This window comes from Geotrypetes seraphini, chromosome 4, assembly GCF_902459505.1.
Source record: "Geotrypetes seraphini chromosome 4, aGeoSer1.1, whole genome shotgun sequence".
NCBI lineage: Eukaryota > Metazoa > Chordata > Amphibia > Gymnophiona > Dermophiidae > Geotrypetes > Geotrypetes seraphini.
In genome coordinates, this window is record NC_047087.1 from 247,989,664 (window position 1) to 248,013,454 (window position 23,791).

The 23,791-nt window shown below is 38.5% G+C and overlaps 1 protein-coding gene across 2 annotated transcripts in view; it reads right to left on the reverse strand.

Moving 5' to 3' along the window:
* The window catches only part of BICC1 (BicC family RNA binding protein 1), a 276,580-nt gene that overhangs the window by 50,905 nt on the left and 201,884 nt on the right, over positions 1-23,791 (reverse strand). For both annotated transcript variants that reach the window (XM_033941758.1, XM_033941759.1), the window contains exons 6-12: positions 18,346-18,399; positions 13,652-13,846; positions 11,896-12,147; positions 10,376-10,507; positions 7,123-7,309; positions 4,376-4,534; positions 523-719 (exon numbers count right to left, since the gene is read on the reverse strand). In XM_033941758.1, the coding sequence (XP_033797649.1) occupies positions 523-719; positions 4,376-4,534; positions 7,123-7,309; positions 10,376-10,507; positions 11,896-12,147; positions 13,652-13,846; positions 18,346-18,399 (1,176 nt within the window). The remainder of the gene's footprint in view (positions 1-522; positions 720-4,375; positions 4,535-7,122; positions 7,310-10,375; positions 10,508-11,895; positions 12,148-13,651; positions 13,847-18,345; positions 18,400-23,791) is intronic.

A 23,791-nucleotide genomic window follows, 5' to 3' on the forward strand; every position in this document is an offset into this window, starting at 1 on the left:
CTGTCTTGGTCAAGAGAGAGCTTGAGAACCATGGGTTTTTGATCCTGCCTGAACTTCAAAGATTTCATGTTTCATTTTCCCAGAGAAATGAAACCAGAGTAGTCATTATTGGCAACTTTTGTGGAGAATTTTTCTCCTGCTCTTATAAATAGGCACTATCTAAGTGTCATTGTTCATTTTTACTCAGTGTGAAAGAACACACTACCTGTCAAGGGACCAAACAGTTTATATGAGATTGAAATATAACAAATCATGTCAACTGTGTCTTGGTCTGTATGTTAGTTGTAGTGACCTGATTTGTTATGTATGTTGTCTAGTTAATTGTACAACAATAAAATATCCATGTCAAAATCCCTGTTGATCGGACTCGGAGTTGGGGGGAGGTATTCGGTTGAAATTTGTTGGACTTAGGGGGACTTGTCTTTAAGAATTTGGAAAACATTGCTGTACATAAATTGGTTTTGACTAATTATGAAAACCCAAGTCATAGAAAACATAAATAGAAGACAATGAGGTACTTACCTGTACATGGCCATTTAGGGAGATTGAGGTTTTTTTGCTTTCAGATTGAATACCATTGATGCCAACATCAACAGGAGTCAGACCAGGAGGGGGAGAAGGAGTGGACTGACTATAGTTAGGCACTCCTGAGAGCAGAATACTAGTCAAAGTGGCTTGGGCAGCAGATGGGATCATCAAATGGGGTATGGTAGAAAAACCTTCAAAGGAAACATGCACAAGAATACAAATCAGAAATGTACATACACTTTCCCATGCAGCTGATATATTTGTTTGGATTGGTTTGTCTCTCTTGAATACTTAAAGGAACAGGAAAACACGTCTATTACTGTTAATGGCATTAGTCTACAGAAAGCATGTATCTCCTGGTATGATTCTTAATAAAACAGCAATTAAATCAAGTCCTGTTGTCCAAATTGTTTTAAGCTTATTGTTGACACAAAAGCCAACTTTCCAAAATGACTGGAGGTGCTAAACTCAATAAAAAATTATCTTTCCCTAACACAATAAAGGACCCCAAGCACCTGCAGAACTGGATCCTATGAACTGTTAAAATAGTATTACATGTTTTAATACAAACAAACAAAAAAAAAAATTGGATGTCAAATGAAAAACTATCCAAAAGTTATTTTTTTCCACACTCTCACTTTGTATGACTTCCCCAATACCTTCTCATCTCACCTACAAAGACTTGTTTAGCAAGTAAGTGCTTTTTGTTAGATGACTGGGCGAGTTATAGGTGGAGAATAGGTGAGGACTGCACAGTACTTAAAATGCATGCTCACTTGCAGAGGTGTAAGTAGCAGGCAGTGGTTCCTCAACAGGGAGTGGTAAGAGCAACCTCACTAAATCATAACATGCTGTAAAGATCTTTTGCGCATTAACTGCAAGAGACTTGCAGGGTAGGCTCCCAATAATTACTGTGCAGCCTTTGCACTTACCATGCATTATCTTTTCCTGTTAAAATGCAGTAAGTGCAAGAACTTATCATGCTCATTTATGTACTAAGTGCTTACTATGGAAGGAGGTGGGAAATGGGTGGAGAAAGGATAAACAGTGACTCTGCAGTTAGTGCACAGTAAATTGTCATTGCTGCAGATCCGGGGGGGGGGGGGGGGGGGGGAGGAGGCGAGAGAAAGCATCCATTCTCTTTCTTCTCTATAGGTGCACTGTTTTTTCCTTTAGTTAAAGCAAGAGACATTCCTAAAAATTAATATTGTGTAGAGCCTTTTAGGCTATCTTTACTCCCCCTTACTCCGCAATGAGAGGTCAGCTACATATATTATTCTAGGATTCTTCTGTCCATAAAGGAAGTTTCCTTCTCACATATTTATAAATATATAGTTGAGAGACTACCTCACAGTCAGTGGTGTAGTAATGGGGGTGCAGGAGGCGGTCTTCCTAAGGGGGCAGCACCCCTCCTCCTCCTTGCCACGCACACACGCCCCTTGCCCTCCCCTGTGCCTTTACTTCCCCGGCACAATGTTGCTGCCCACGTCGGCGCTCTGTCTGATGTCAGAAGGCAAGCCAAAGTGGGCATTCTGCTCATGCTAGAGAGGTTAAAAAGGTAAGGGGAAAGGAAAGGGGGCAGGGCGGAGCACCACCACCCCAGGTGCCGCTCATCCTTATTACGCCACTGCTCACAGTTATGCCAATTTACTTTTAAGTGGCTTAGAGGGCTGAGAAAACCAGAGTTCATATTAGACTTCCTCCATTATGAGCTTGGAAAATTCACTCTCGTACTGCCTCCGGTTCTCACTTGGCAAGAAAGTTGTTTCAAGAAAGTGAATTCTTATATGTTTAAATTAACGGAGGTTTGGAATTCAATCCCATCTATGATAAGAGACCTGAACTCCTTTCAATTATTTCGTAAAGCATTAAAAACCTTTTTATTTCCTAAGTATTTAGCAATTCGCTCTGTTTAAATTTCTTTCTTACTTGTAAGAACATAAGCATTGCCTCTGCTGGGTCAGACCAGAGGTCCATCATGCCCAGCAGTCCGCTTACGCGGCGGCCCATCAGGTCCAGGACCTGTGTAGTATTCCTCTATCTATACCCTTCTATCCCTTTTTCCTTCAGGAAATTATCTAATCCTTTCTTGAACCCCAATATCACACCGTCTGGAAGTGCATTCCAGGTATCCACCTGGGTGAAGAAGAATTTCCTAGCATTGGTTCTGAACCTACCCCCTTTTAATTTTTCCGAATGCCCTCTCGTTCTTGTAGTTTATGAAAGTTTGAAGAATCTGTCCCTCTGCACTTTCTCTATGCCCTTCATGATGTTGTAAGTCTCTATCATGTCCCCTCTAAGTCTCCGCTTTTCCAGGGAAAAGAGCCCCAGTTTCTCTAGTCTTTCAGCATAAGAAAGGTTTTCCATGCCTTTTATCAATCGCGTCATTCTTTTCTGAATCCTCCCGATTAACGCCATATCCTTCTTAAGGTACGGAGTCCAATATTGGACGCAGTACTCCAGATGCGGGCGCACCATCTCCCGATACAACGGCAGGATAACCTCTTTCGTTCTGGCTGTAATACGTTTCTTGATAATACCTAGCATTCTATTCGCCTTCTTTGAGGGTTAGCTGATTTTTTTTCTGTTTTGTTTTTTTTGTTGTTGCTGATTTTATTATTACTGGTTCACCTTATGATTGTTAACCTAGTCGAGCTTCATTTTTTTTTTTAAGATGACCTGGTCTATAAATTTAAGATTTAGTTTAGTTTATCATTCCTGTATGTGAATGTTAATAATTTTGTTACTCTTGATTGCAAGCGGGGGTTAGGGGATATGGGGCGAGATAATGGGGAAGGTGGGAGGGAGCTGGTTCTTTTTTGGGGGGTGTCTTATCTGTTTAATATTTGTTTGCTTACAATGGTTATGTACTGAAGAGTTATGGTGTATCAGATCTTGTTATTTTGCTTTGTAGTCTGATTGTACTCTTGTTATTTTGATATTTTTGTATTTGTTCTTTTTTCTCTCTTTTTTAATATATAAATAAAAAAAATAATGTTAATAATTTCCATTATTTGGAAAGGTGGGCTAAAACATAAAACATAAGTAAATTATCTATCTGTCAGAAAAACAGTTAACAAAATTTCTATTAATAATTTGCAAATTAACCCACCCCTTTAACAAAACTGCACAAGAGGTTTTTAGTGCCAGCCAGTATGCTGAATGCTCTGCGCCAACGGTCATAGCATTCAGCACTCTGGCTGGCTCTAAAAACCCTTTGTGTCATTTTGTTGGGGGGGGGGTAATTTAATTCAGATCAGTAAGTAAATCAATATTTCAATTTAAAGGATTTGATTATAAATAAATTTTGTTACTATATTCCTGTGTTTCATCACACTGTTTACAATGAACAATGCCTTTGGCTTCTGTTTTACCGTTAAGAATATTCAGACAAAGGGGGTAATTCACAAAACGTTGCCTAAAGTTAGGCACCAAAATGTGCACCCTAAGAACAAATTCTATAACAGCAATTGCACCTGTTAATTGCTGATCTAGACTAAGGCAGCAGTTACATGCCTACTTTTATGCGTAAGCACTTGCATTACCTTAAACTTAACTGCTGTCAATCTGAGACATAACAGTATTCTATAACGTTAGTATGTAAGTGCTAGGCAAGCCTCTGACACACCCCTAGCAACTATGCACTAAAGAAATTATATGCTAAGGTTACAGAAGACCAACTAAGCACAGCAATGCAAGTAACTGCAAATTAGCGCCAATTATATCCAATGATAGCCAGTTATAGTTAATGCTAATGAGCACCTAATTTAACAATTGTGCACGCAATTTTGTGCATGTAACATGATAAGCACACCAGATTATGGAATTAAGAGGTATCTGTACTAACCTGTAGCACTTGACGTGTTGGCCAGAGCTGTTGCCCATAATGCCGAGCTGGGTGTGCCTGTACTGGGGCTATGCAGAGGACTTACAGAATTGAGGGTATTCAGCAGAGAATTTGGAGATGTAGATGTATTTACAGATAAAGCAGTGGGACCTAAAAGGCCTGCAGAAATATAATAAATGCATCAGAAAAATAAAACAAGAAATATTTTAGACAATTTGCACACTTGGTACTTTAAATTCTATACATATTTCCATAAATACAGTAGACTCTTAACTGGAACTTAAGAAACCGGAACTTTCAAGCAACCAGCAAAAAAAATTAAAATGCTGTAATAATTTACATAAAAATAAAAAAATAAAATAAATTTCTGGCAGAAATTTAATTGTAAACTTGGCACGCCAAACCTGAGTACACCAATGCTTTGCCTACCACATGTCCGGTAGTTTGTCTGGAACAGTTTTTGGTATGGCATCGTATGAGGTATAGTTTTAGTAGGCCCATTTTTAATAGTAACTCTCAAACAACCATTTATCCAGTATCTATCAATCCCCATGGGTGTCAGTTAACTGAGAGTCTACTGTATATTAACATAATTAAAAATTCCTTCCATTATTGGCTGCTTAATCAACACAGAAAAACTGTGGACCAGAAAAATAAGATGTAAAACCAGAGGTGAGTTTTCAGCATGATGTAGCCAGTTAACTATTGTACAGTTAGACAAGATTTTATGGTGTGAAAACTTTACCCACTGGTTTCTCAAGGTTAGAGGAGAATTTCTGGCCTGTGAAGATTATCTTTCATATTGTTCTCTTTTTCCATTACAGTTTGCAACTATGTTTAGCAACAACTGAAAGGGCTGTACATATCAGCTGATTACATTCATTGGCTATATATGCTATAAGAACGTCAGATCAATGGTCTATCTAGCCTACTATACTGTTTCCAGAGTGACTAATCCCCCCCCCCCCATATGTCTATCAATAGCAGACTACAGACTTTTCCTCAAGGAACTTGTCCAAACCTTTTTAAAAACCAGCTATGTTAACCGCTCTTAGCACATCCTCTAGTAATACATTCCAGAGCTTAACTATTCTCCGACTGAAAAGTTTTTTCCTCCTATTGGTCTTAAAATATTACCCTGTCACTTCATCGAGTGTCCCCCAAGTCTTTGTAATTTTAGATGGAGGAAAAAAAAAAAAAAATTTGATCCACTTGTACCCATTCTACACCTCTCAGGATTTTGTAGACTTCAATCATATTTTCCCTCAGCTGTCTCTTTTCCAAGCTGAAGAGACCCAAGCTCTTTAGTCTTTCCTCATAAGAAATAAGTTCCGTCCCCTTTATAATCTTGGTTGCTCTTTTTTGAACCTTTTGTAGTTCCGCTATATCTTTTTTGAGATAAGGCAACTAAAATTGAACACAATACTCAAGTTGAGGTCACACCAAGGAGCTCTACTCTGGTAGGTTACAGAAACATAGGTAAATACCACTTGACTTATCTAGTCTGCTTATCCATGTCACCTTCTATTCTAATCTACTTACTACTACTACTTCCTATCATTTCTATAGTGCTGCCAGATGCACACAGCGCTGACTTGTCCCAAGTTTTCTTGGATTCAACTATATATTTTGTCTCTACCACCTCCACTGGGAGGCTGTTCTACGCATTCATCACTGGAGAGTAAAACTGTGACTGAGTTCAAAGAAGCGTGGGATGAACACAGAAGATTTAGAATCAGAAAATAATATTAAAGATTGAACTAGGCCAGTTACTGGGCAGACTTGTACGGTCTGCGTCTGTGTATGGCCGTTTGGAGGAGGATGGGCAGGGGAGGGCTTCAATGGCTGGGAGGGTGTAGATGGGCTGGAGTAAGTCTTAACAGAGATTTCGGCAGTTGGAACCCAAGCACAGTACCGGGTAAAGCTTTGGATTCTCGCCCAGAAATAGCTAAGAAGAAAAAAAAAAAAAAAATTTAAATTGAATCAGGTTGGGCAGACTGGATGGACCATTCGGGTCTTTATCTGCCATCATCTACTATGTTACTATGTTATATATGTTACTATGTTACTCTTTCTGTGAAAAAGTATTTTCTGAGGTTACTTCTTAGTCTATTCACTTTCACTTTCACCTTCACCCTATGCCCCCTCATTCCAGAGCTTCCTTTCAATTGAAAGAGGCTTGTCTCATGTGTATTTATACTATGTAGGCATTTAAATACCTCTATCATATCTCCCCTATCCCGCCTTTCCTCCAAAATATACATATTGAGATGCTGAAGTCTGTTCTCATATGCTTTATGACCAAGACCACTGACCATTTTAGTAGTTGTCCTCTTTATCGACTCCATCATATTTATATCTTTTTGAAGGTGCAATTACCAGAATTGTATACAATATTCTAAATGGGGACTCACCAGAGTCTTATAAAGGGGCATCATTACCTCCTTTTTCCTACTGGTTATTCCTCTCCCTATACACCCAATCATCCTTCTAGCTTTCACTGTTGCCTTTTCTACCTGTTTGGCCTACTTAAGATCATCACATACGATCACATCCAAGTCATGTGTGAAAATAAGATAACCACATTATATATGAAGCATACTAGACACATAGTTCAAGAAAAAATTATAGGGTTTTTTTTGGGGGGGTGTTAAGGGCAGGCAAGTATAGTGTGAAATATTCATCATAAGAACTAATAATGATGATTTATTTATTCTAATACTATGGAAAAAAAACTAAAGATATACCAAGTCCAGTGAGTCCCAGTCCAGCTGATGCTACGATATCCAGTCCATTGCAAGATAAACCAATAGGGGAGGATAATGTAGATGGATTTGTTGCTATAGTAACACCATTACTTTCAAGTCCCAGGAGACATTTTCTTGCTTCATACATGTTTAAGGCATTTCTTTCTACACTTTTGACTATCACAGACTATAAAAACAAAAACACCACAATTTTAAGAAATACAATTTATTTAGTGGTGCTAATTTGAGCCATTTTTAAAATTCAAGACTAATAACAGGAGAAAAAGAGACAAAATATCAAGAGGCCTTAGCAATAACATAACTTAATAATTTACTCTTCTATTCCGCATACACTTGAATCAAGTTCAATGCAGATAAAAATAAGACATTTGGCATACCCAAGAATTACAAATAAAAATCATACCAAACCTTTATACAATGACACACCTTTCAAATATGAAATGTTTTTATACTCTCAATTTCTAAGTTCTTCTAAAAAACCCTACAATCAGCAATTTCACTGTTTTGGTTTTTTTAATTTAAGCATTTATATACCACTTATAGCCTAAATGGTTTACATTCAGGTACTCAAGCATTTTTCCCATATCTGTCCTGGTGGGCTCACACTATCTGGGGCAATGGGGAATTAAATGACTTGCCAATCACAAAAACTATGTATTATGCGGAATTTTTTTTTTTTTTGGTAAATCTTTATTCATTTTCAGAACTTATACAAAGCACCAAAAAAATATACAGTCAAATAATACAAATAACAGCACTTATCATTGAACAAATAAGAAAAAAAAAGTACTTTACTCCCTCCCCCCACCCTCCCTGGATGTGTGTAGAAATCATCAAGGTTAATCAATCAGTATTTTATTTGACAAATGCTTCTAATGGACCCCAATATTTAAATTTTTTTTATTATTACCCAATTGTTCTGCATTCATTCTTTCATATCTGTAATACAAACAGAGCAATTCCCACCAAAAATAAAAATGTAATCTGCCCCAGTTCTTCCAATTTATGGTTATCAATTGCATGGCCACCCCTGTCGTAATCAGAAGTCTGCTGTTAGATTACAGAAATTAGATAGTTCCAAGTCTAATAGATGCTGGCACTGTCATCTTGAACCTGGGACGTTAGATCATCTATTATACTATTGTCCCTTGATACTTCAATTTTGGAGATCCATTTGGGATCAGGTGAACAAAGTACTGGAAAATCCAGTGGCACTAACATACGACACTGTGCTATTTGGCACTTTAATGAGAGCTAAAAGTCAAATATCATCTCACAATAACAAACTTCTCTTTATTATGACAGGGGTTGCCATACAACTTACTTTAAGAAATTGGAAAAACTGGGATCGGTTAAACTATACCTTTTGGTTGGAGTCTCTGTGTCACGCCTTTAAAATGGAATGTATTATGGCTATACAATGGGGGCTTTATAAAAAAATTGCTGGATATTTGGGAGCCATTGACAAAATTTTGCAAAGAGTGATTGTTGAATTTGGCCCTTGATCATGCATGTCAAAGGTTGGGGGGGGGGGCTGGAAAATATTTTTAATTTGAGTGCAATTTTTTAATATGAAGATGGGGGGGTGATATATGTATTTGTCATGGATTACAATTTTGATTGAATTTAGGTGCTATTATAGTGTAATATGATTGTATAATATTGTTGCACTTATTTTTGGCTTCAAAATGAATAAACATATTTTTTTTAAAAAGAAGTCTGCTTTTATAAATGTCTATTGGATTATGTCTGTTATGCAGAATTCTGAGAAAACTATAAACTCCCAACAATATACTTCCCAGTAAGATTTCAAATTCAAAAATTGCTATAAACCATGTCTTTTGCTTCACAAGGATCTTCTTTCCAGTGACAGGATTTATTGTTTCCTCTTGATTTAGAGATTCTGTATTTATTAATATTTATCTTTGTTTTTCTCTATAAGCTCTTCAGTCCTCTGCCTCTTCTTATCAAATCACGGCTACTGTGCTATCAGGAGGAAAAAGCCTCAGATCCCCATATGCCGCCAGCTGAATAAACTTGCAGGCACTACTTGAAAGGGAAATTACTTCATTGATTTAAAAACCTTAAAAGCCAATGAAGTAATTTCCCTTTCAAGTAGTGCCTGCAAGTTTATTCAGCTGGCGGCATACAGGGATCTGAGGCTTTTTCCTCCTGATAGCACAGTAGTTGTGGCTAGGTCAGAGTTTAGAAACTTGTGAATAACTGAAGTTGTGAGTTCTAAACCCGCAAATTTGGAGGGAGAAGTGTATATTAGTGATAAAACAGAAATGGTATGAAAACATTAAAAAAATACAACATACCTTGGTTGTCATATATATATATATATAAAACAACATATGCCCATATGACATCTCTTTTTATCTTATACAACATAAGAGGACTGCAGCAAGTCAAGGTTGTTTGTCTACTTATCTATTAAATTTATTTTATGGATATTGCCAGAAGAAAATGTATTCTTTATCAACTAGTCAGTAAGATACATTTTGGAACACTTTCTGGTATACAGTTGACAATAGGTTAATCACGTGTATCTCCAGAGTTCTAAGAGCCCTGAAACAATCCTTCCTCCCTGCCAGAACCCTAGGAAGCCAAATGCTTGCATGATAGCCCAGCACCTCCCAGATGTGTTCCCATGTCTGGCCAGGTACTGCAAATGGGTAACTTGCATCAGTTCAACAAATATTTGAGTAAATTTTAACTACTGTTTTATACCATGGAGTTTGTTTTGAGCTCCCAAAGGAATTGGGGTGTGGCACTGTAAACACACACATAACACTATCCAACTTTTATGAAGCTGTGTTATGCTTTTTTTTTTTTTTTTTTTAAATCACCGGCCGCAGCAGTATTAGCTCTGATGCTCATAGAATTCCTATGAACATCGGAGCTAATACTGCCGCAACTGGCAATAAAAAAGTCTTAACATAGCTTCGTAAAAGGGAAGGGGGATTAAGTTAGAGAAACAAATTATACATAAATAAAATGTGAGCTATATTCAAAAAATTTAGCATTGTCATAATACAAAACAATTTTTCAGTTTGAAACTGAAAAACTGAAAAACTGAATTGTAAACATTGTATTTAAATAATGTCTATTTACATTTACTCTAAGATTAAGTGTTTTAAGTATTATGGATGTTTGATCTTATGTAAACTGTCTAGGGCTAGCTAGACGGTATACACATTTTTAAAATAAATAAATACTTTGCTCTTACTTTGCTTGGCTGTTTTGGTTTTGGCTTGATGCTAATGAAGACATCTAGCTGTTCCATTAGTTGAGTTATATGCTGTGGTTCTACTTCAATCTCTTCTTTCATGTCAAACATTAGTACAAGAGGAAGACAACCCTAGAAAATTAAGAATAAGCAAATATGTATACATTTTTACTACCAACGAGTTTAATTAATGATACAATGGTAATGACAATTGGCAGGTTATTTAACCAATGGCATTCCCTTTGCTAGTTTATTTGAAAATATCTTTATTGGTTTCTGAAATCTATCAAAAACATAGGGCAAATGCAATGTGAAATCCTCCTCAACTCTCCCCCCCCCCCCCCCCCCCCCACACACACACACAATCCTGCACCAAGATACAAAACAATTAAATTTGTATAACAAATCGTTTGCACTATGATTCAGGGAAGGGTGTCACCACATTACACTTCCAAATCATTTAGAATGGTGCATCTTTGTCTCATTGGCAAATCATCTATAAAGGGTGTCCACAGCTTCAAGAATTTACATTGTTCTTGCCGTGCTCTCAACTGTACAGATTCTCCATACACAATTCATGCATATGATTTTTCCAATGCGCAAAGTTCATAGCGGTAATGGAAATTTATTGCAGTAGAATACAATGTTTTGCAAGGAGAGATGACTTACGCAAAAAGAGACCTATAACTCTTGTGCCATCACATATAATAGTCATATCATTCAGTAAACAAATCAAGGGATCTAGAGTCCAATGTGACTAAGCCACTCAAATAGAACCACACTGCAGTCCAGAATCAATGGCTAAATCGACAGTGCCAGATACTAGGTTTATACGATGCCTCTGGTGATCCACATTTGAGACAAATATTGGGGTAGATTGCTTTATTTTGCATGCCCCAGCAGGCAGAAGCACCAGTTCAGAACAGATCATATAGAAGTTATGCAACTGCCAAAAAAGTAAAGACAAAATGCATAGCCTCAGAGTCAATGCCCATGCTCAAGACCTTTCTGTGTCTCCCTCCATTCCCTTGGCCAGGATTCCTGTTAGCTTGTGCTGGAGAAGGCAGCAGGGACATAGCAGAGCTGAGTGAGCCAAGTGTGAAATGGCTCAGAAGTGAGGAATTTACTATAGCCAAAATAAAAGTGCACTTTTTAAAAATATATTTCTACATTCACTGGACCTTGAGCCCTATGTCTAGGTAAACTTATCGCAAAGAAAGCATGTTTTGGACTCAGACATTTCTTGACAGATGCAACAAGGCAGGCAAAAGGACTACACAATCTCCTCAAGAAGTATTTAACAGGGGTTTTCTCGACAGAAGTACTGTATCTGAGGGCATCTATACTTGTTTAAGTAGTAGAAAATAATTTGTGCACTTTTGATTTTGTAATTCCATAGAATTAACATAATATAATTAAGTGATCTTATAGGACAAAGTCCTAAATCCATCCTATATTGCCAAACAATAAAAAAAAGTAAACTGATGAAACATGTGTTACCAATTTCTTAGAATACGTACCATAAGATACTGTCGTGCCAGGCAAACGGAGTCAATAGTGCCCTGGAGGTAGACTGTGGATTTCTTTTGTGGGTTGCTGGGATCAGGGAAATGGATCTGAGCACCAGTTCTTTGCATTATATGTTTTATATTACTTCCGTTTCGACCCATTATAAAGAGGTGATGCTGAGCTGCAATATCTAGCTGTGTACTCACAGGAATAGCACTGGCCAAGCTTCCAGCAAGATGTTCTAACAGCATAGCAGTTCCTTCCTTTGAAGAAATGAGATATTAGGAATGCATTGTTTTAGTATAATGACACATAATTTAATTGTCATAATTTATGATTAATTTTATACTATACGCTTTTATACATGGAAGATGTGGAGGGGCATTTTTGATATGACATCTAAATCAGTTTACAAACCTTATTTTGCTTGGGATCTTTATACTATACAGCATTCACACTATATGCATCAAAAATATAATGCTGTAATGCTTCTTATTATTTTTACTATTTTTTGAAATATTTTCTTATGCTTTCTTAAAGCTCTATTGTTGAGTGAAAGGTGGGAACATACATGTGCAATGATGGTTCCCAGCAGTCACACACATGGTTACATGACCTGGGTGGAGGAGCACTGAGCACATTGTAAAGAGTCTTTCACTCAACATAGGTTGTGGATTTAGAGCATTAAGAAAGCATAAGAAAATATTTTTTAAAAAATAGTAAAAATAATAAGAAGCATTATATTTTTGATGCATCTAAATCAGTTCAGACATTTTGTGGAACACACACAAAAATCTAGTACCAAACATGCCCATTTTCAAAACGTCTTTCTCGTTTTTTCGATAATAGATGTGTTTGTGCTCAGTGCATCTATCTTTTTGAACCATTTTTGAACACACACATCCAAAAGAAAAACGCACGAAAACAAGCCATTGGGATGTAGGTGGCACCGGCATCCCACACAGACATTCCAGCAGAGCAGTAGGGCACCCCAGAAAGCATTGCAGTAAACTTCACATAAAAAAGCACAATCCCACATCTCACCACAGTCCCCTTATATTGTATGATGAACCCTCCAAACCCACTGTACACCACACCAATAGCCCTTTATGCTTGCAAGTGACTCTTGTGTAGGTACAGTGGGATTAGGATGGGGTTTGGAAAGCTCACATGTTCCACCATAAGTGTAATGGTAAAGTAGGGTATGGGCCTGAGTACCCATCTCTATGGTTCAACAACACTGCTCATTAGGCTATTCCGGAAACCTGCTTGCTTCTTTAATAGGACTGGCCATAACATCTGAAGATATCTTAAGGCAGGTATGTACTGTTTCATTCACATCTTTGGGGGTGGGAGGAAGTCAGCGATCACTGGGGGAGTGTGTGGGAAGGTTATGTGGTTAGTTTAGGCACCTTTTTGGCACTTATTCATTGTTAAAACAGGTCTAGCTCCAAACATCTAAATTGTGCCCTGGACAATGTTTGACTATAGCAGAAAAACGACCATGTAATAAGCCTGCCATAGTCCCGCCCAAGTCACGCTTCCAACATGCCTCCTTGCAATTTAAACAAACTGCAGATGAACAGCATAGAAATACATCTAGAAAATGGGTTTTGAATGGGAAGAGTTTGGTAAGAAAAACATCCATCTTGTCACTTTTTAGGCATTTTTCTTTTTCGAAAAGGAGTCCCCAGTCACTGATCTGAAATCAGTCTTTAAGCAATTCACTTTTCATAACCTAGTTGTACACTTGGACATATGGTTTACCTTAACTGCAGTAGTGTTGTTTTGTGATCCTCTGACAATGACTGTAGCACCATAAATTCGTGACCGTTGCTTAAAAGAAACTGAAATGTTATACGTCTGTGATATATGCTGAATAGTAGGGGAGTTCGGATCTGGGATAGGTTGAAGGATTCCAGCTATAGGTAATTCAAACATCAGTACCAAAGGAAGCAGCTCCTGAAATTATGCAGAAATACAGTGATTCAGGCTAAACATAAGCTGAAATATTATAATTAACAGCTTTTCTTTTCCTCCATTTAAAAGGTACACCTAGGGTTACCAGGCATCTGGGAAAACACAATAACACAATAAATGACATGTTTTCTCTTTAGAGGACTGTCCCAGCTCCCGGACAGACTTTCCAAAACCTGACATTTGGAAAGCCCTGACAAGCTCCGACCACATCTGGAGGGCCTCTGAGAATGCGCAGATGATCCGTGCTTGCTCCAGGCCCTCCAGATGCAGCTGAAGCTCATCCGGAAGAAGAGAGGGGGCTTTATGGGGGGTAGGGATAGAGGCATAACTGGGCAGTGCTGGAGGCAGAATGGGGCAGGGTCACGTGTCTGGGGTTTCCCGGAGAAAAATATGGTAACTCTAAAAAATGCTTATAAGATAAATCATATTGTGACAGACAGCATGTTACTGATTACATGACAGCATGCATTCTAAGAAGTTTACAAGGCTTTGCTTCTAAAGTAGAATTTGCCTTTAAATCTGATCAGCTCTGCCATTGGTGGGGGGGGGGGAGAAAGGGGCTCACAACAGAGACACCAGCAGGGACTAAATAACAGAGTTACCTTCTGAACATATACATAATCACATATATTCATTCAGTGAAAGCTATGTAGAATAAGAATTAATGAGTTGTGAACAGAAAATGAACACTGGTTTTTGCTATTTGCAATTTGCCCTGTATCATCTGCTCTACTTTCTCTGAAGCAGCAATGCAGGTTTGGTATGCATGGTTAATGAGCAGCTTACCTGTTTATTAATGGCCCCTGGATACAAAAAAAGTTTCTACACTGAAGTTTACTTTCAAGGCCGACATCAGCATACAATGTATTAAAATGTACATTAAAAATCCTATTAGTTATTTCATAGTGATGCAGGGCTGTAAACTGTCTACCATAAAGGCCAAGGGTGGCTCAAGGCAATCTGCTGCCCATGGCAAGGAATGAGCTGGCGCACCGCCACCCCGAGCATCCAAAATGGGGGTGGGGCAAGGGCTGCCCCCAACTATTAGGCAAGACTGGCCAGCTGCTTATGGCATCAGCTTCTTAGGACTCCTTTTACAAAGGCGTGCTAGGGCCTTAAAGCGCGGAATAGCGCGCTAAATTGCCGCGCGTGCTAGCCGCTACCGCCTCCTTTTGAGCAGGTGGTAGATTTTCTGCTAGAGCGTGCTAATCCGATGCATGCGTTAAAAACGCTAGAGCACCTTTGTAAAAGGAGCCCTTAGAGGGTAGTAGCTTCAATAACACAATAAATGACAGCAGAGCCTTGCGCACCACTCCTTTTAGGTCCAGGTCACCCATGTTTAAAGTAAAACAATAGATCCTGCCAGACAAACTCAAAGAACCATGTTTCTCGCTATACATACTTTAACCTGCTTTTTCGCAAAAACACAAAGGAGATATATAATGCTCAAACAAGGAGCAAAATGAGAAAGAAAGCAAAAGAAAAGCTAAGTATAACACACCATAATAAAATTAGTTATATGGGAGCTGATATATCCCCACAAAGAGCAGATCAGAACTAGAACATTTCTCTATGGGACTCACCATACAAAAAAACAAATCCTGATTTTCATGTTATCTGGTAGCTCTTCACTACCAGACACATTCTGAAAAGGGGCTCCATATTTTGTACTGAATACAGTACAAAGACATTTGAACTTGGTTTTTCTTATTTTCTTGTGTCAAGAAGTGTATCTATCTTTAAATCTTAATAAAAGCTAACATATTTCAATTAATACATTCCAAATAAAATTCTTTATTCTACCTTTGTTTTCTGGACGGTTTCATGTTCTATTATGCTGGTTCCAGTTACTTGTCTGCTTTCCTGTCTTTCTTCCGTTTCCAATGGCTGTTGTCTCTTTTCAATTCTCCTCTCCTACTGCCTTGTTCCCCTCAATACACAGTATCTGTCTCTGACATACTAATTTTTCCTTTTTAGCTCTTTCCTTCCCTTTTTTTTTTTGGTGTCTAGCTCCTGTCCACTCAAATTTCACCCTACTCCTTTCTGCTTTTCACCTACCTATCAACTTTATATCTCCTCCTTTCACTCCCCAGCTCTCCCATTTCCATACATTCCTTTAAAGACCTGAAATGGCATCCTACTGCTCACAAAATAAAGGTTACTAAATTGTGTACTAGTTTTGAAGAGTTAATGGGCATCTCAAAACATTTCTACTAGTTTTTTTAGACGAGAAACATATTAGGTAAAACAGAAAGAGTTGAGAAAGCATCTACACCTGCTTAATGTCTCATCTTGCTAGCATGCCATCACAGCCATGTTTAAGATATATCTAATCAAAGAGTTTGGCTTTCTTTCATTGTGAATTTTTAAAGATAAATCACTTGCTTTTTGGAAAGCATGTGCAAAATCCCCAAGTGGGGACAGTGGGTGACAATCTTGAAAATTATCTCTTGTATTTGGACGTTTCTACATTTAGAATTTGTATTGTGTCTGGTTGTGACCTTTTTCACTTTCAATAAAAATATGTTTAAAAAAACAAAAAAGAAAGAAAATGACTAACAGCTCGCTCTTTAATCAAGTTTAAGTCTTTATTGAAGTACAGGAGCTAATATATTCTTGTTCTTCAATCAAGTGCCAAAAGAACTGCACAAAGAAGCATGCAACATTTATTCACATATCAGAATTATTACCTCCTGGCCCCATCCCCAGGCTCTTTAATTATATGGTTTTACTTTTCAGTCCGAATAAAATGCAATTAAGAAATACTTTTCTCCCTCAAAAAATAGGGATTGTTAATTTCTGGGACTCAAAACATTTCAAACATTTGCCAGACAACCCAACTGTGACATCTTTAGATTAAGATGTTCTCATTGAATGCATACCTTCTGATTAAAATTTCATTGCCAATGTCTCATGAAATGATGGGAATAACTGTGTTTTGCCCCTTTTTTTCTTTTTCTTTTAAGTAGCACACATTTTTGCAGAGCAGCATACCTCTCTACCTATTAAAACTTTCTAACTGCAGGATCCAATATCTAGTTAAACTCTGTTTAGTTTAGTGTTAATAAGAGAAGATCTCTTCATTAAAGATTTACAGTAGGTTAAATGTTCTAAGGTGCAGATTACCTTATCATAGTAATTTATCTATTTTTTTTTCTAGATTTTTCTCCCTTCAAGAACTAGGATTGACCTAACAATTTAATTAAGACCACTTTGTTCGATAAGTTTATTACTTAGTGAGTTTTATTATTGAAATTCTATTTTACAAATATTTGTATTTTTTACTATATTGTATTTCGCTGATTGTCCAGCTCTTTTTAGTGTAAACCGCCTAGAACTTTTGGTTATGGCGGTATAAAAGAATAAAGTTATTATTATTATTTTGTATATTTTCTTTCTATGACTGGGACTGTTTCTTAGTAGGTTTACTTTAATAAGGACTTATTTTATTATAGAACATTGTTCTTCATATGCTTGTGGAAATATTTTTTAAATATGGACACAGTCAGCAAAGTAAATTGAAGGAGACCTCATAGAAAGATACCTATATGCAAAAGAGTGGGGGGCAAAAGATGGATGAAGTCTAAGGAAGCATCACTGAAAAATGTGACATCATATATAATCCGCATATGAAACAAAACAGCCAATTTATCCAGTACAACAAGAACTAGGAGATGGGTAATGATTAGAGATACAAAATCAGTAGTACTTGTATGAATGTGGTGTGTATGCAAGCTAGCCTCTCTCTCTTTTCATATTCATCACTACACTGCTTGCTCAATGGAGGTCGGTATTACAAATGGGCAGACTAGATGGGCCATTTGGCCTTTATCTGCTGTCATGTTTCTAAATACGAGGTATTAAGTAAATATATGCGGTTTACAAAATATAAAAACTGGGGAAGGGTTGGTCATAAACACCGAGGACACGACAACGGGCAATAAAGGACTCACAGGAACAAGAGTAAAGGGGCAGGAAAGGTTACACTATTAACATGGAAATGAAGGGAAGGAAAATAATTAAATAGAGTTAGGGGAAAATAGCTCTGATAAGGAGAAGTTATGCCTCCAAGAGGGTTAAGTAAAGCTAGTCTTCAAAAGCCAGTGAAAACTAGTGTGCCACAAGACATTTTTTGTTAATGAAAGTGCGCCTTAAGTGTGAAACTGTTGGGAAACGGTGCCTTAAAGAACTATTCACTCATTCCTGTGCCCTAGTCAAGTTCTTACAATATATAGTCAGCAAAATAATCGTATTACTTAAGGCAGGGGTGTCCAATGTCGGTCCTCGAGGGCCGCAATCCAGTCGGGTTTTCAGGATTTCCCCAATGAATATGCATGAGATCTATTTGCATGCACTGCTTTCATTGTATGCTAATAGATCTCATACATATTCATTGGGGAAATCCTGAAAACCCGACTGGATTGCGGCCCTCGAGGACCGACATTGGACACCCCTGACTTAAGGTCATATTCATTACTTACCCGGATTCTAACTCTGGCAGATTCTACTCCAGCTGGTTGTCCTGCGATAGACACCTGCAGAAAGGTTAGATATATGATTTAAAACCAAGTCTATGTCCTTTAGTCAACATGTATGAAAAAGGATAGTCTTTCTGCATTTTAAGAAGCTATTTTATGGGAAGAAATTTCAACCTAAATAAAAGTCTATTTCATATAGCTTCATCTGTACAAAGGTTGCTCTTCTATTTTATCTATCCCAGTATATGAATTGTTCCATTTAAATATGTATATCTATACACCCACATTGGTATAAGGCAGTTTGTATAATAAATGAAAAATACAAATTAAATTATCCAGCAAATATCATAAATGCAGTGTAGGTTAAAACATGGATAAAATATGAAATTATAAACTACTAAATAGCTGACCTAACTAAAAAAACAGAAAAACCAAAGTTTCACTTGTTTGCATAACAGCTGATATTAAGAAATCAATATAATATTGAGGAGACTGCTTAGGACTCATACTTTGAAACAAACATACAAGCTCTAGACTAGATATTACATGGCCAGGAACTACCAGAAAATTTGTGACCAAATGGGTTGTGATAAAAAAAAAAAAGTGTACAAATATCTTTTTGTTGGTATATTTCAAACACATCCGGGGGGAGGGAGAGGAGGGATATATATTTAGTGTGATTCTTTGATGTAATTGTGGGGTGGGGAGGGCTTATATTGTTGCAATGCTACTGACTGAATGTAAGTGCTTATTTGTTATTGCTACTGATATGAATAGTGTGTTGCACTTTTTGTTAGTAATGGAAAATCAATAAAGATTAAAAAAAAAAAAGAAAATGCTATACCATTTAAAACTTTGAAAATAAGCATTCGCACCTAAAACTTAATCCAGCTGTCTATGGGGCAACCAGTGAAGCTCCTTCCTAATTGCTGTCACTGAGTTTTTATCTTTTAGGTTTTAACCTTGCTGCCATGTTTTGTATAAACTACATTTGCTATCCAAACTTCTTGGATAACCCTGTCAGAACAGCATTATCATAGTCAAGTTGTGAACCAATTAAGCCTGCACAACCATCCATAAATTAAAGGCTATTTAGGAACTAATTTATCTAACATGAAGTTGACCTAAAGAATTAATGCATAATTGAAACCCCATTTTGCACAGAAAGATCTGATTTGAGCCATATCCACAAGTCTCTTACTAAGCAAGTGCCTGCAAGATTCTCCCTTTTTAAGTTTATGGAGATATTTGGAACTAGGTCCTGAGTAACACACAAAACATCCAGTTTTACTGTCACAGTGGCAAAGATAATTCTCAAACCAAAAAGAAATTTCAAACAGCCCTTGATTAATAATCACCATTTCCCCTAATTGATCAATTCTTGAGAAAAATAACCTGTATGTCATCTGCACTTAGATAATGAACTCCCAACCACTGAAGATATAAAGAAGGGCTGTGGAGTCTGTATACAAAAGTTTCCAACTCCTTTATTTATGGTACCTCCAATTCAAATGACTCCAGCTCCTTTATTTACATATCTATATAGAAGTTTGTGGGGGTAGGGATGGGGACAGGAACAGAGCTTGCAGTGACGAAGCGGGAACAAGCCTTTGTCCTTGTGTCATTCTTTAGATGCCACTTTCACTAATATAAATATCATAAAATACGAGGGTCATTTCATAAATAACGCACACTATTTTTTAAAATTTACATGTTTGTTGTTGGTTTTTTTTTTTTCAAGTATTTCTTAACAATCCTTCAATATAGTCTCCCTGCTTTGCAATTACGAGGCCCAACGTCCGGGAAGCTTCATTATGCCATCCAAGACACCGTTTTTGTTCAGTTGCTGAATGGCTCGGGTACTGGTGGAAAAAAGCTCTTCCAGAGATGCAAAATGATGTCCACGCATAGGTTGTTTCAACTTTGGAAAAAGGTCAAAGTCTGTTGGACTCATGTCTGGACTGTAGGGAGCATAAGGTAACACCTCCCAGCCGTATTTGTGTAGTTTTTCAATGACAAGTGGAGAGCTCCATCTTCCCCACAGCCAAAAACATTTCGACGAGCTCAATCAAAAGTCAAACAAATGATGATTTTTGCTTATGATCATGAAGGCATCATCATTACAGACAAAATTCCACGTGGAAGAAGTGCCACAGCAGTGTATTGTTATTTTTTGCAAAAAAAATGCACAAAACCCAACCTCAGTTGCTCTTGGCTGGACCACTCATTCTTCACGACAACGCTCATCCGCACATAAGGAATGTCGTCATTGAAAAACTACGCAAATATGGCTGGAAATTGTTACCTCATGCTCCCTAGACATCTCCCAGACATGAGCCCACCAGACTTCAACTTTTTTCCAAAGTTGAAACATGGACATAGTTTTGTATCTCTGGAATAACTTTTTTCCACCGGTACCCGAGCCATTTGGCAACTGAACAAAAGCGGTGTCTTGGAATGGATGGATGGAATAATGAAGCTTCCCGGATGTTGAGACTCAGTCATTGCAAAGCAGGGATATTATATTGAAGGATTGTAGACAAATACTTGGGAAAAAAAAAAAAAAAATAGTGTGCATTATTTATGAAATGACCCTCATATATTACATTTTGTACAATCAAAGAACTTGATATCAAAATATATTCTTAAAGTAAAACATATCCCCAAACTTATGGGTTAATCAAATTATTATCTGTGAAATAAGAAAGTTAAGCATTATATTTGCATGACATATAATTTAACCCTCTTAGGAGTCGGAGTTAGCACATTTTAACTGACTCCAACTCCATAGCCCAAAAATTGTTTCCTACTCCCAACTCCACAGCCCTGATTTATAAAAAGGTATCATAAAAGATGACAGAAATACTCCCCTGCAGGACTTTGACTTCTGGCTTTCATCTTCCTCGAACATTCGGCACCTTCCCTCATCCTGGGTGATTTCAACATTCATGCTGAGAATACTGCCAACTCCTATACCTCAAAGTTCCTTGCTCTCATATCCACTTTCAATCTACAGCTGTGCTCCAGCACCCTACGCACCAAAAAGATCACTACCTTGATCTTGTCCTCTTCTCCAACTGCTCCGTTATCAACTTCTCTACCTCAACTCTTCCCCTCTCCAACCATGATCTCATAACCTTCATGATTCATCACCCTGCCCCCCTTAAACAAACGATCCTCACTAATAATTTCAGAAATCTTCAGCCTATTGACTTGTGTACTCTCTCTGCCATGGTCTCACCCCGCATCTCAAACACTAAGCTATGTAAATCTATCAATGAAACACTCTCTTCCTATAATACTATTCTCTCCTTCGTTCTGGACACCCTCACTCCTCCTATGTCACTCCCTGTGGGAAGTGCCAAACTCTAGCCCTGGCTGACCTCCAAGATCTGCCACTTAAGTTCCTGTGCCTGGTCTGCAGAAAGCCACTGAACTCACGCTGACTTTGAACACTTCAAATTCATGCTTATCGCCTTCCAAGCTGCCCTCTCACTTGCAAAGAAAGACTATTACATCCATTTAACTGAGTCCTTCGGATCTGACCCTTGACGCTTCTTTGAAATGTTCAACTCTCTATTAAAGGTGCTCTCGCCTCCAACTCCTACTTCGCTTTCTCCCCAGACCATGGCTGGGCACTTCCATGACAAGGTCCACAAAATTATCCTAGAGTTCTCCACCGATCTGCCTCAATCTCTCCCTCCTCCGGCCTGCCCTTCTGCCCCTCCATCGTCCCCTGCCGCCTTTTCCTCCTTCCCAGAAATCACTGAAGAGGAAACTGCGCATCTTCTTTCCTCCTCCAAACTCATTATCTGTTTCTCTGATCCCATTCCTATCCATCTACTGATCACCATCTCCCCTATCTGCCATATCCTCAACCTGCACCACAACTGTACCTGATGCCTTCAAGCATGCTGTAGTTACAACACTCCTGAAAAAGCCATTGCTGGAAACCTACCTGTCCCTCCAATTATCACCCTATCTTCTTTCTCCTCTTCTTATCCAAACTACTAGAATGAGCTGTCCACCACCGTTGTCTGATTTCCTTTCGGCTCAAGCTCTCCTCAACCCCCATCAATCTGGCTCCTGCCCCCTTCACTCCCCAGAAACTACCCTTGCTAAAGTCTCCAATGACCTCCTCCTGGCCAAATGCATAGGACTCTACTCCGTCCTCATCCTCCTTGATCTATCTGCAGCGTTTGACATCGTAGATCAGGGGTGTCAAATGTTGGTCCTCGAGAGCCACAATCCAGTCGGGTTTTCAGGATTTCCCCAATGAATATGCTTGAGATCAAGTAGCATACAATGAAAGCAGTGCATGCAAATAGATCTCATGTATATTCACTGGGGAAATCCTAAAAACCTGACTGGATTGCGGCCTTCGAGGACTGACATTTGATACCCCTGCTGTAGCGCACTGTAGCACCCCCTGCTGTCCTTGCTTGGGTTCCAGGGCTCTGTTATTTCATGGTCTTCTTCCTATCTTTCCCGTTGCATCTTTAGTGTAAGCTCTGAAGGATCCTCCTCCATAACCTTTCCGCTATCAGTCGGCGTACCTCAGGGATCTGTCCTGGGACCTTTTCTTTTCTCCATCTATATTTCTTCTCTCAGTACTCTATTTTCATCCCACGGTTTCCAGTACCACCTCTATGCTGAGGACTCACAAACCTACCTCTCCACACCTGAAAATTTCTACGAATCCAGGCCTGAGGTTCATCCTGTCTCTCCAACGTTGCAACCTGGATGTCTTGCCACCATCTAAAATTAAACATGGCCAAGACTGAACTCCTTATCTTTCCTCCTAAACCCACATCTCCCCTTCCCCCTTTCTCTATAGTGGTGGATAGCATCCTCATCCTCCCTATCTTGTCAGCTTGCAACCTTAGGGTCATCTTTGACTCATCGCTCTTCTTCTCCTCTCATATCCAACAGATTGCCAAAGCTTGTCCCTTCTTTCTCTATGATATTGCTAAAATCCATCCTTTCCTTTTTGAGCACACTGCCAAAGCCCTCATCCATGCCCTCGTCACCTCTCATCTGAATTACTGTAAAGTGCTTCTCACCGATCTACTGCTATGCCATATCTCTCCACTTCAATCTGTTCAGAACGTTGCTGTGCGCCTCATATTCTACCAGGGTCATTATACCCATATTACTCCTCTGCTCAGGTCGCTTCACTGGCTCCCAGTCTGTTTCCACATACGATTCAAACTCCTCTTGCTAATGCTCAAATTTTCTCGCTCTGTGGCTCCTTGGTAACTCTCCTCTCGTTACCCCCTATACTCCCCACCAGGACCGCAAATCATCAAACAAATTCCTCCTCTCTGTATCCTTTTCTTCTACCACCAACTCCCATCTCCATCCCTTCTACTTTGCTGCGCTGCATGCTTAGAACAACCTGCCTGGCTCACTATGTCAGGCTCCATCTCTGGTAGTATTCAAAGCCAGA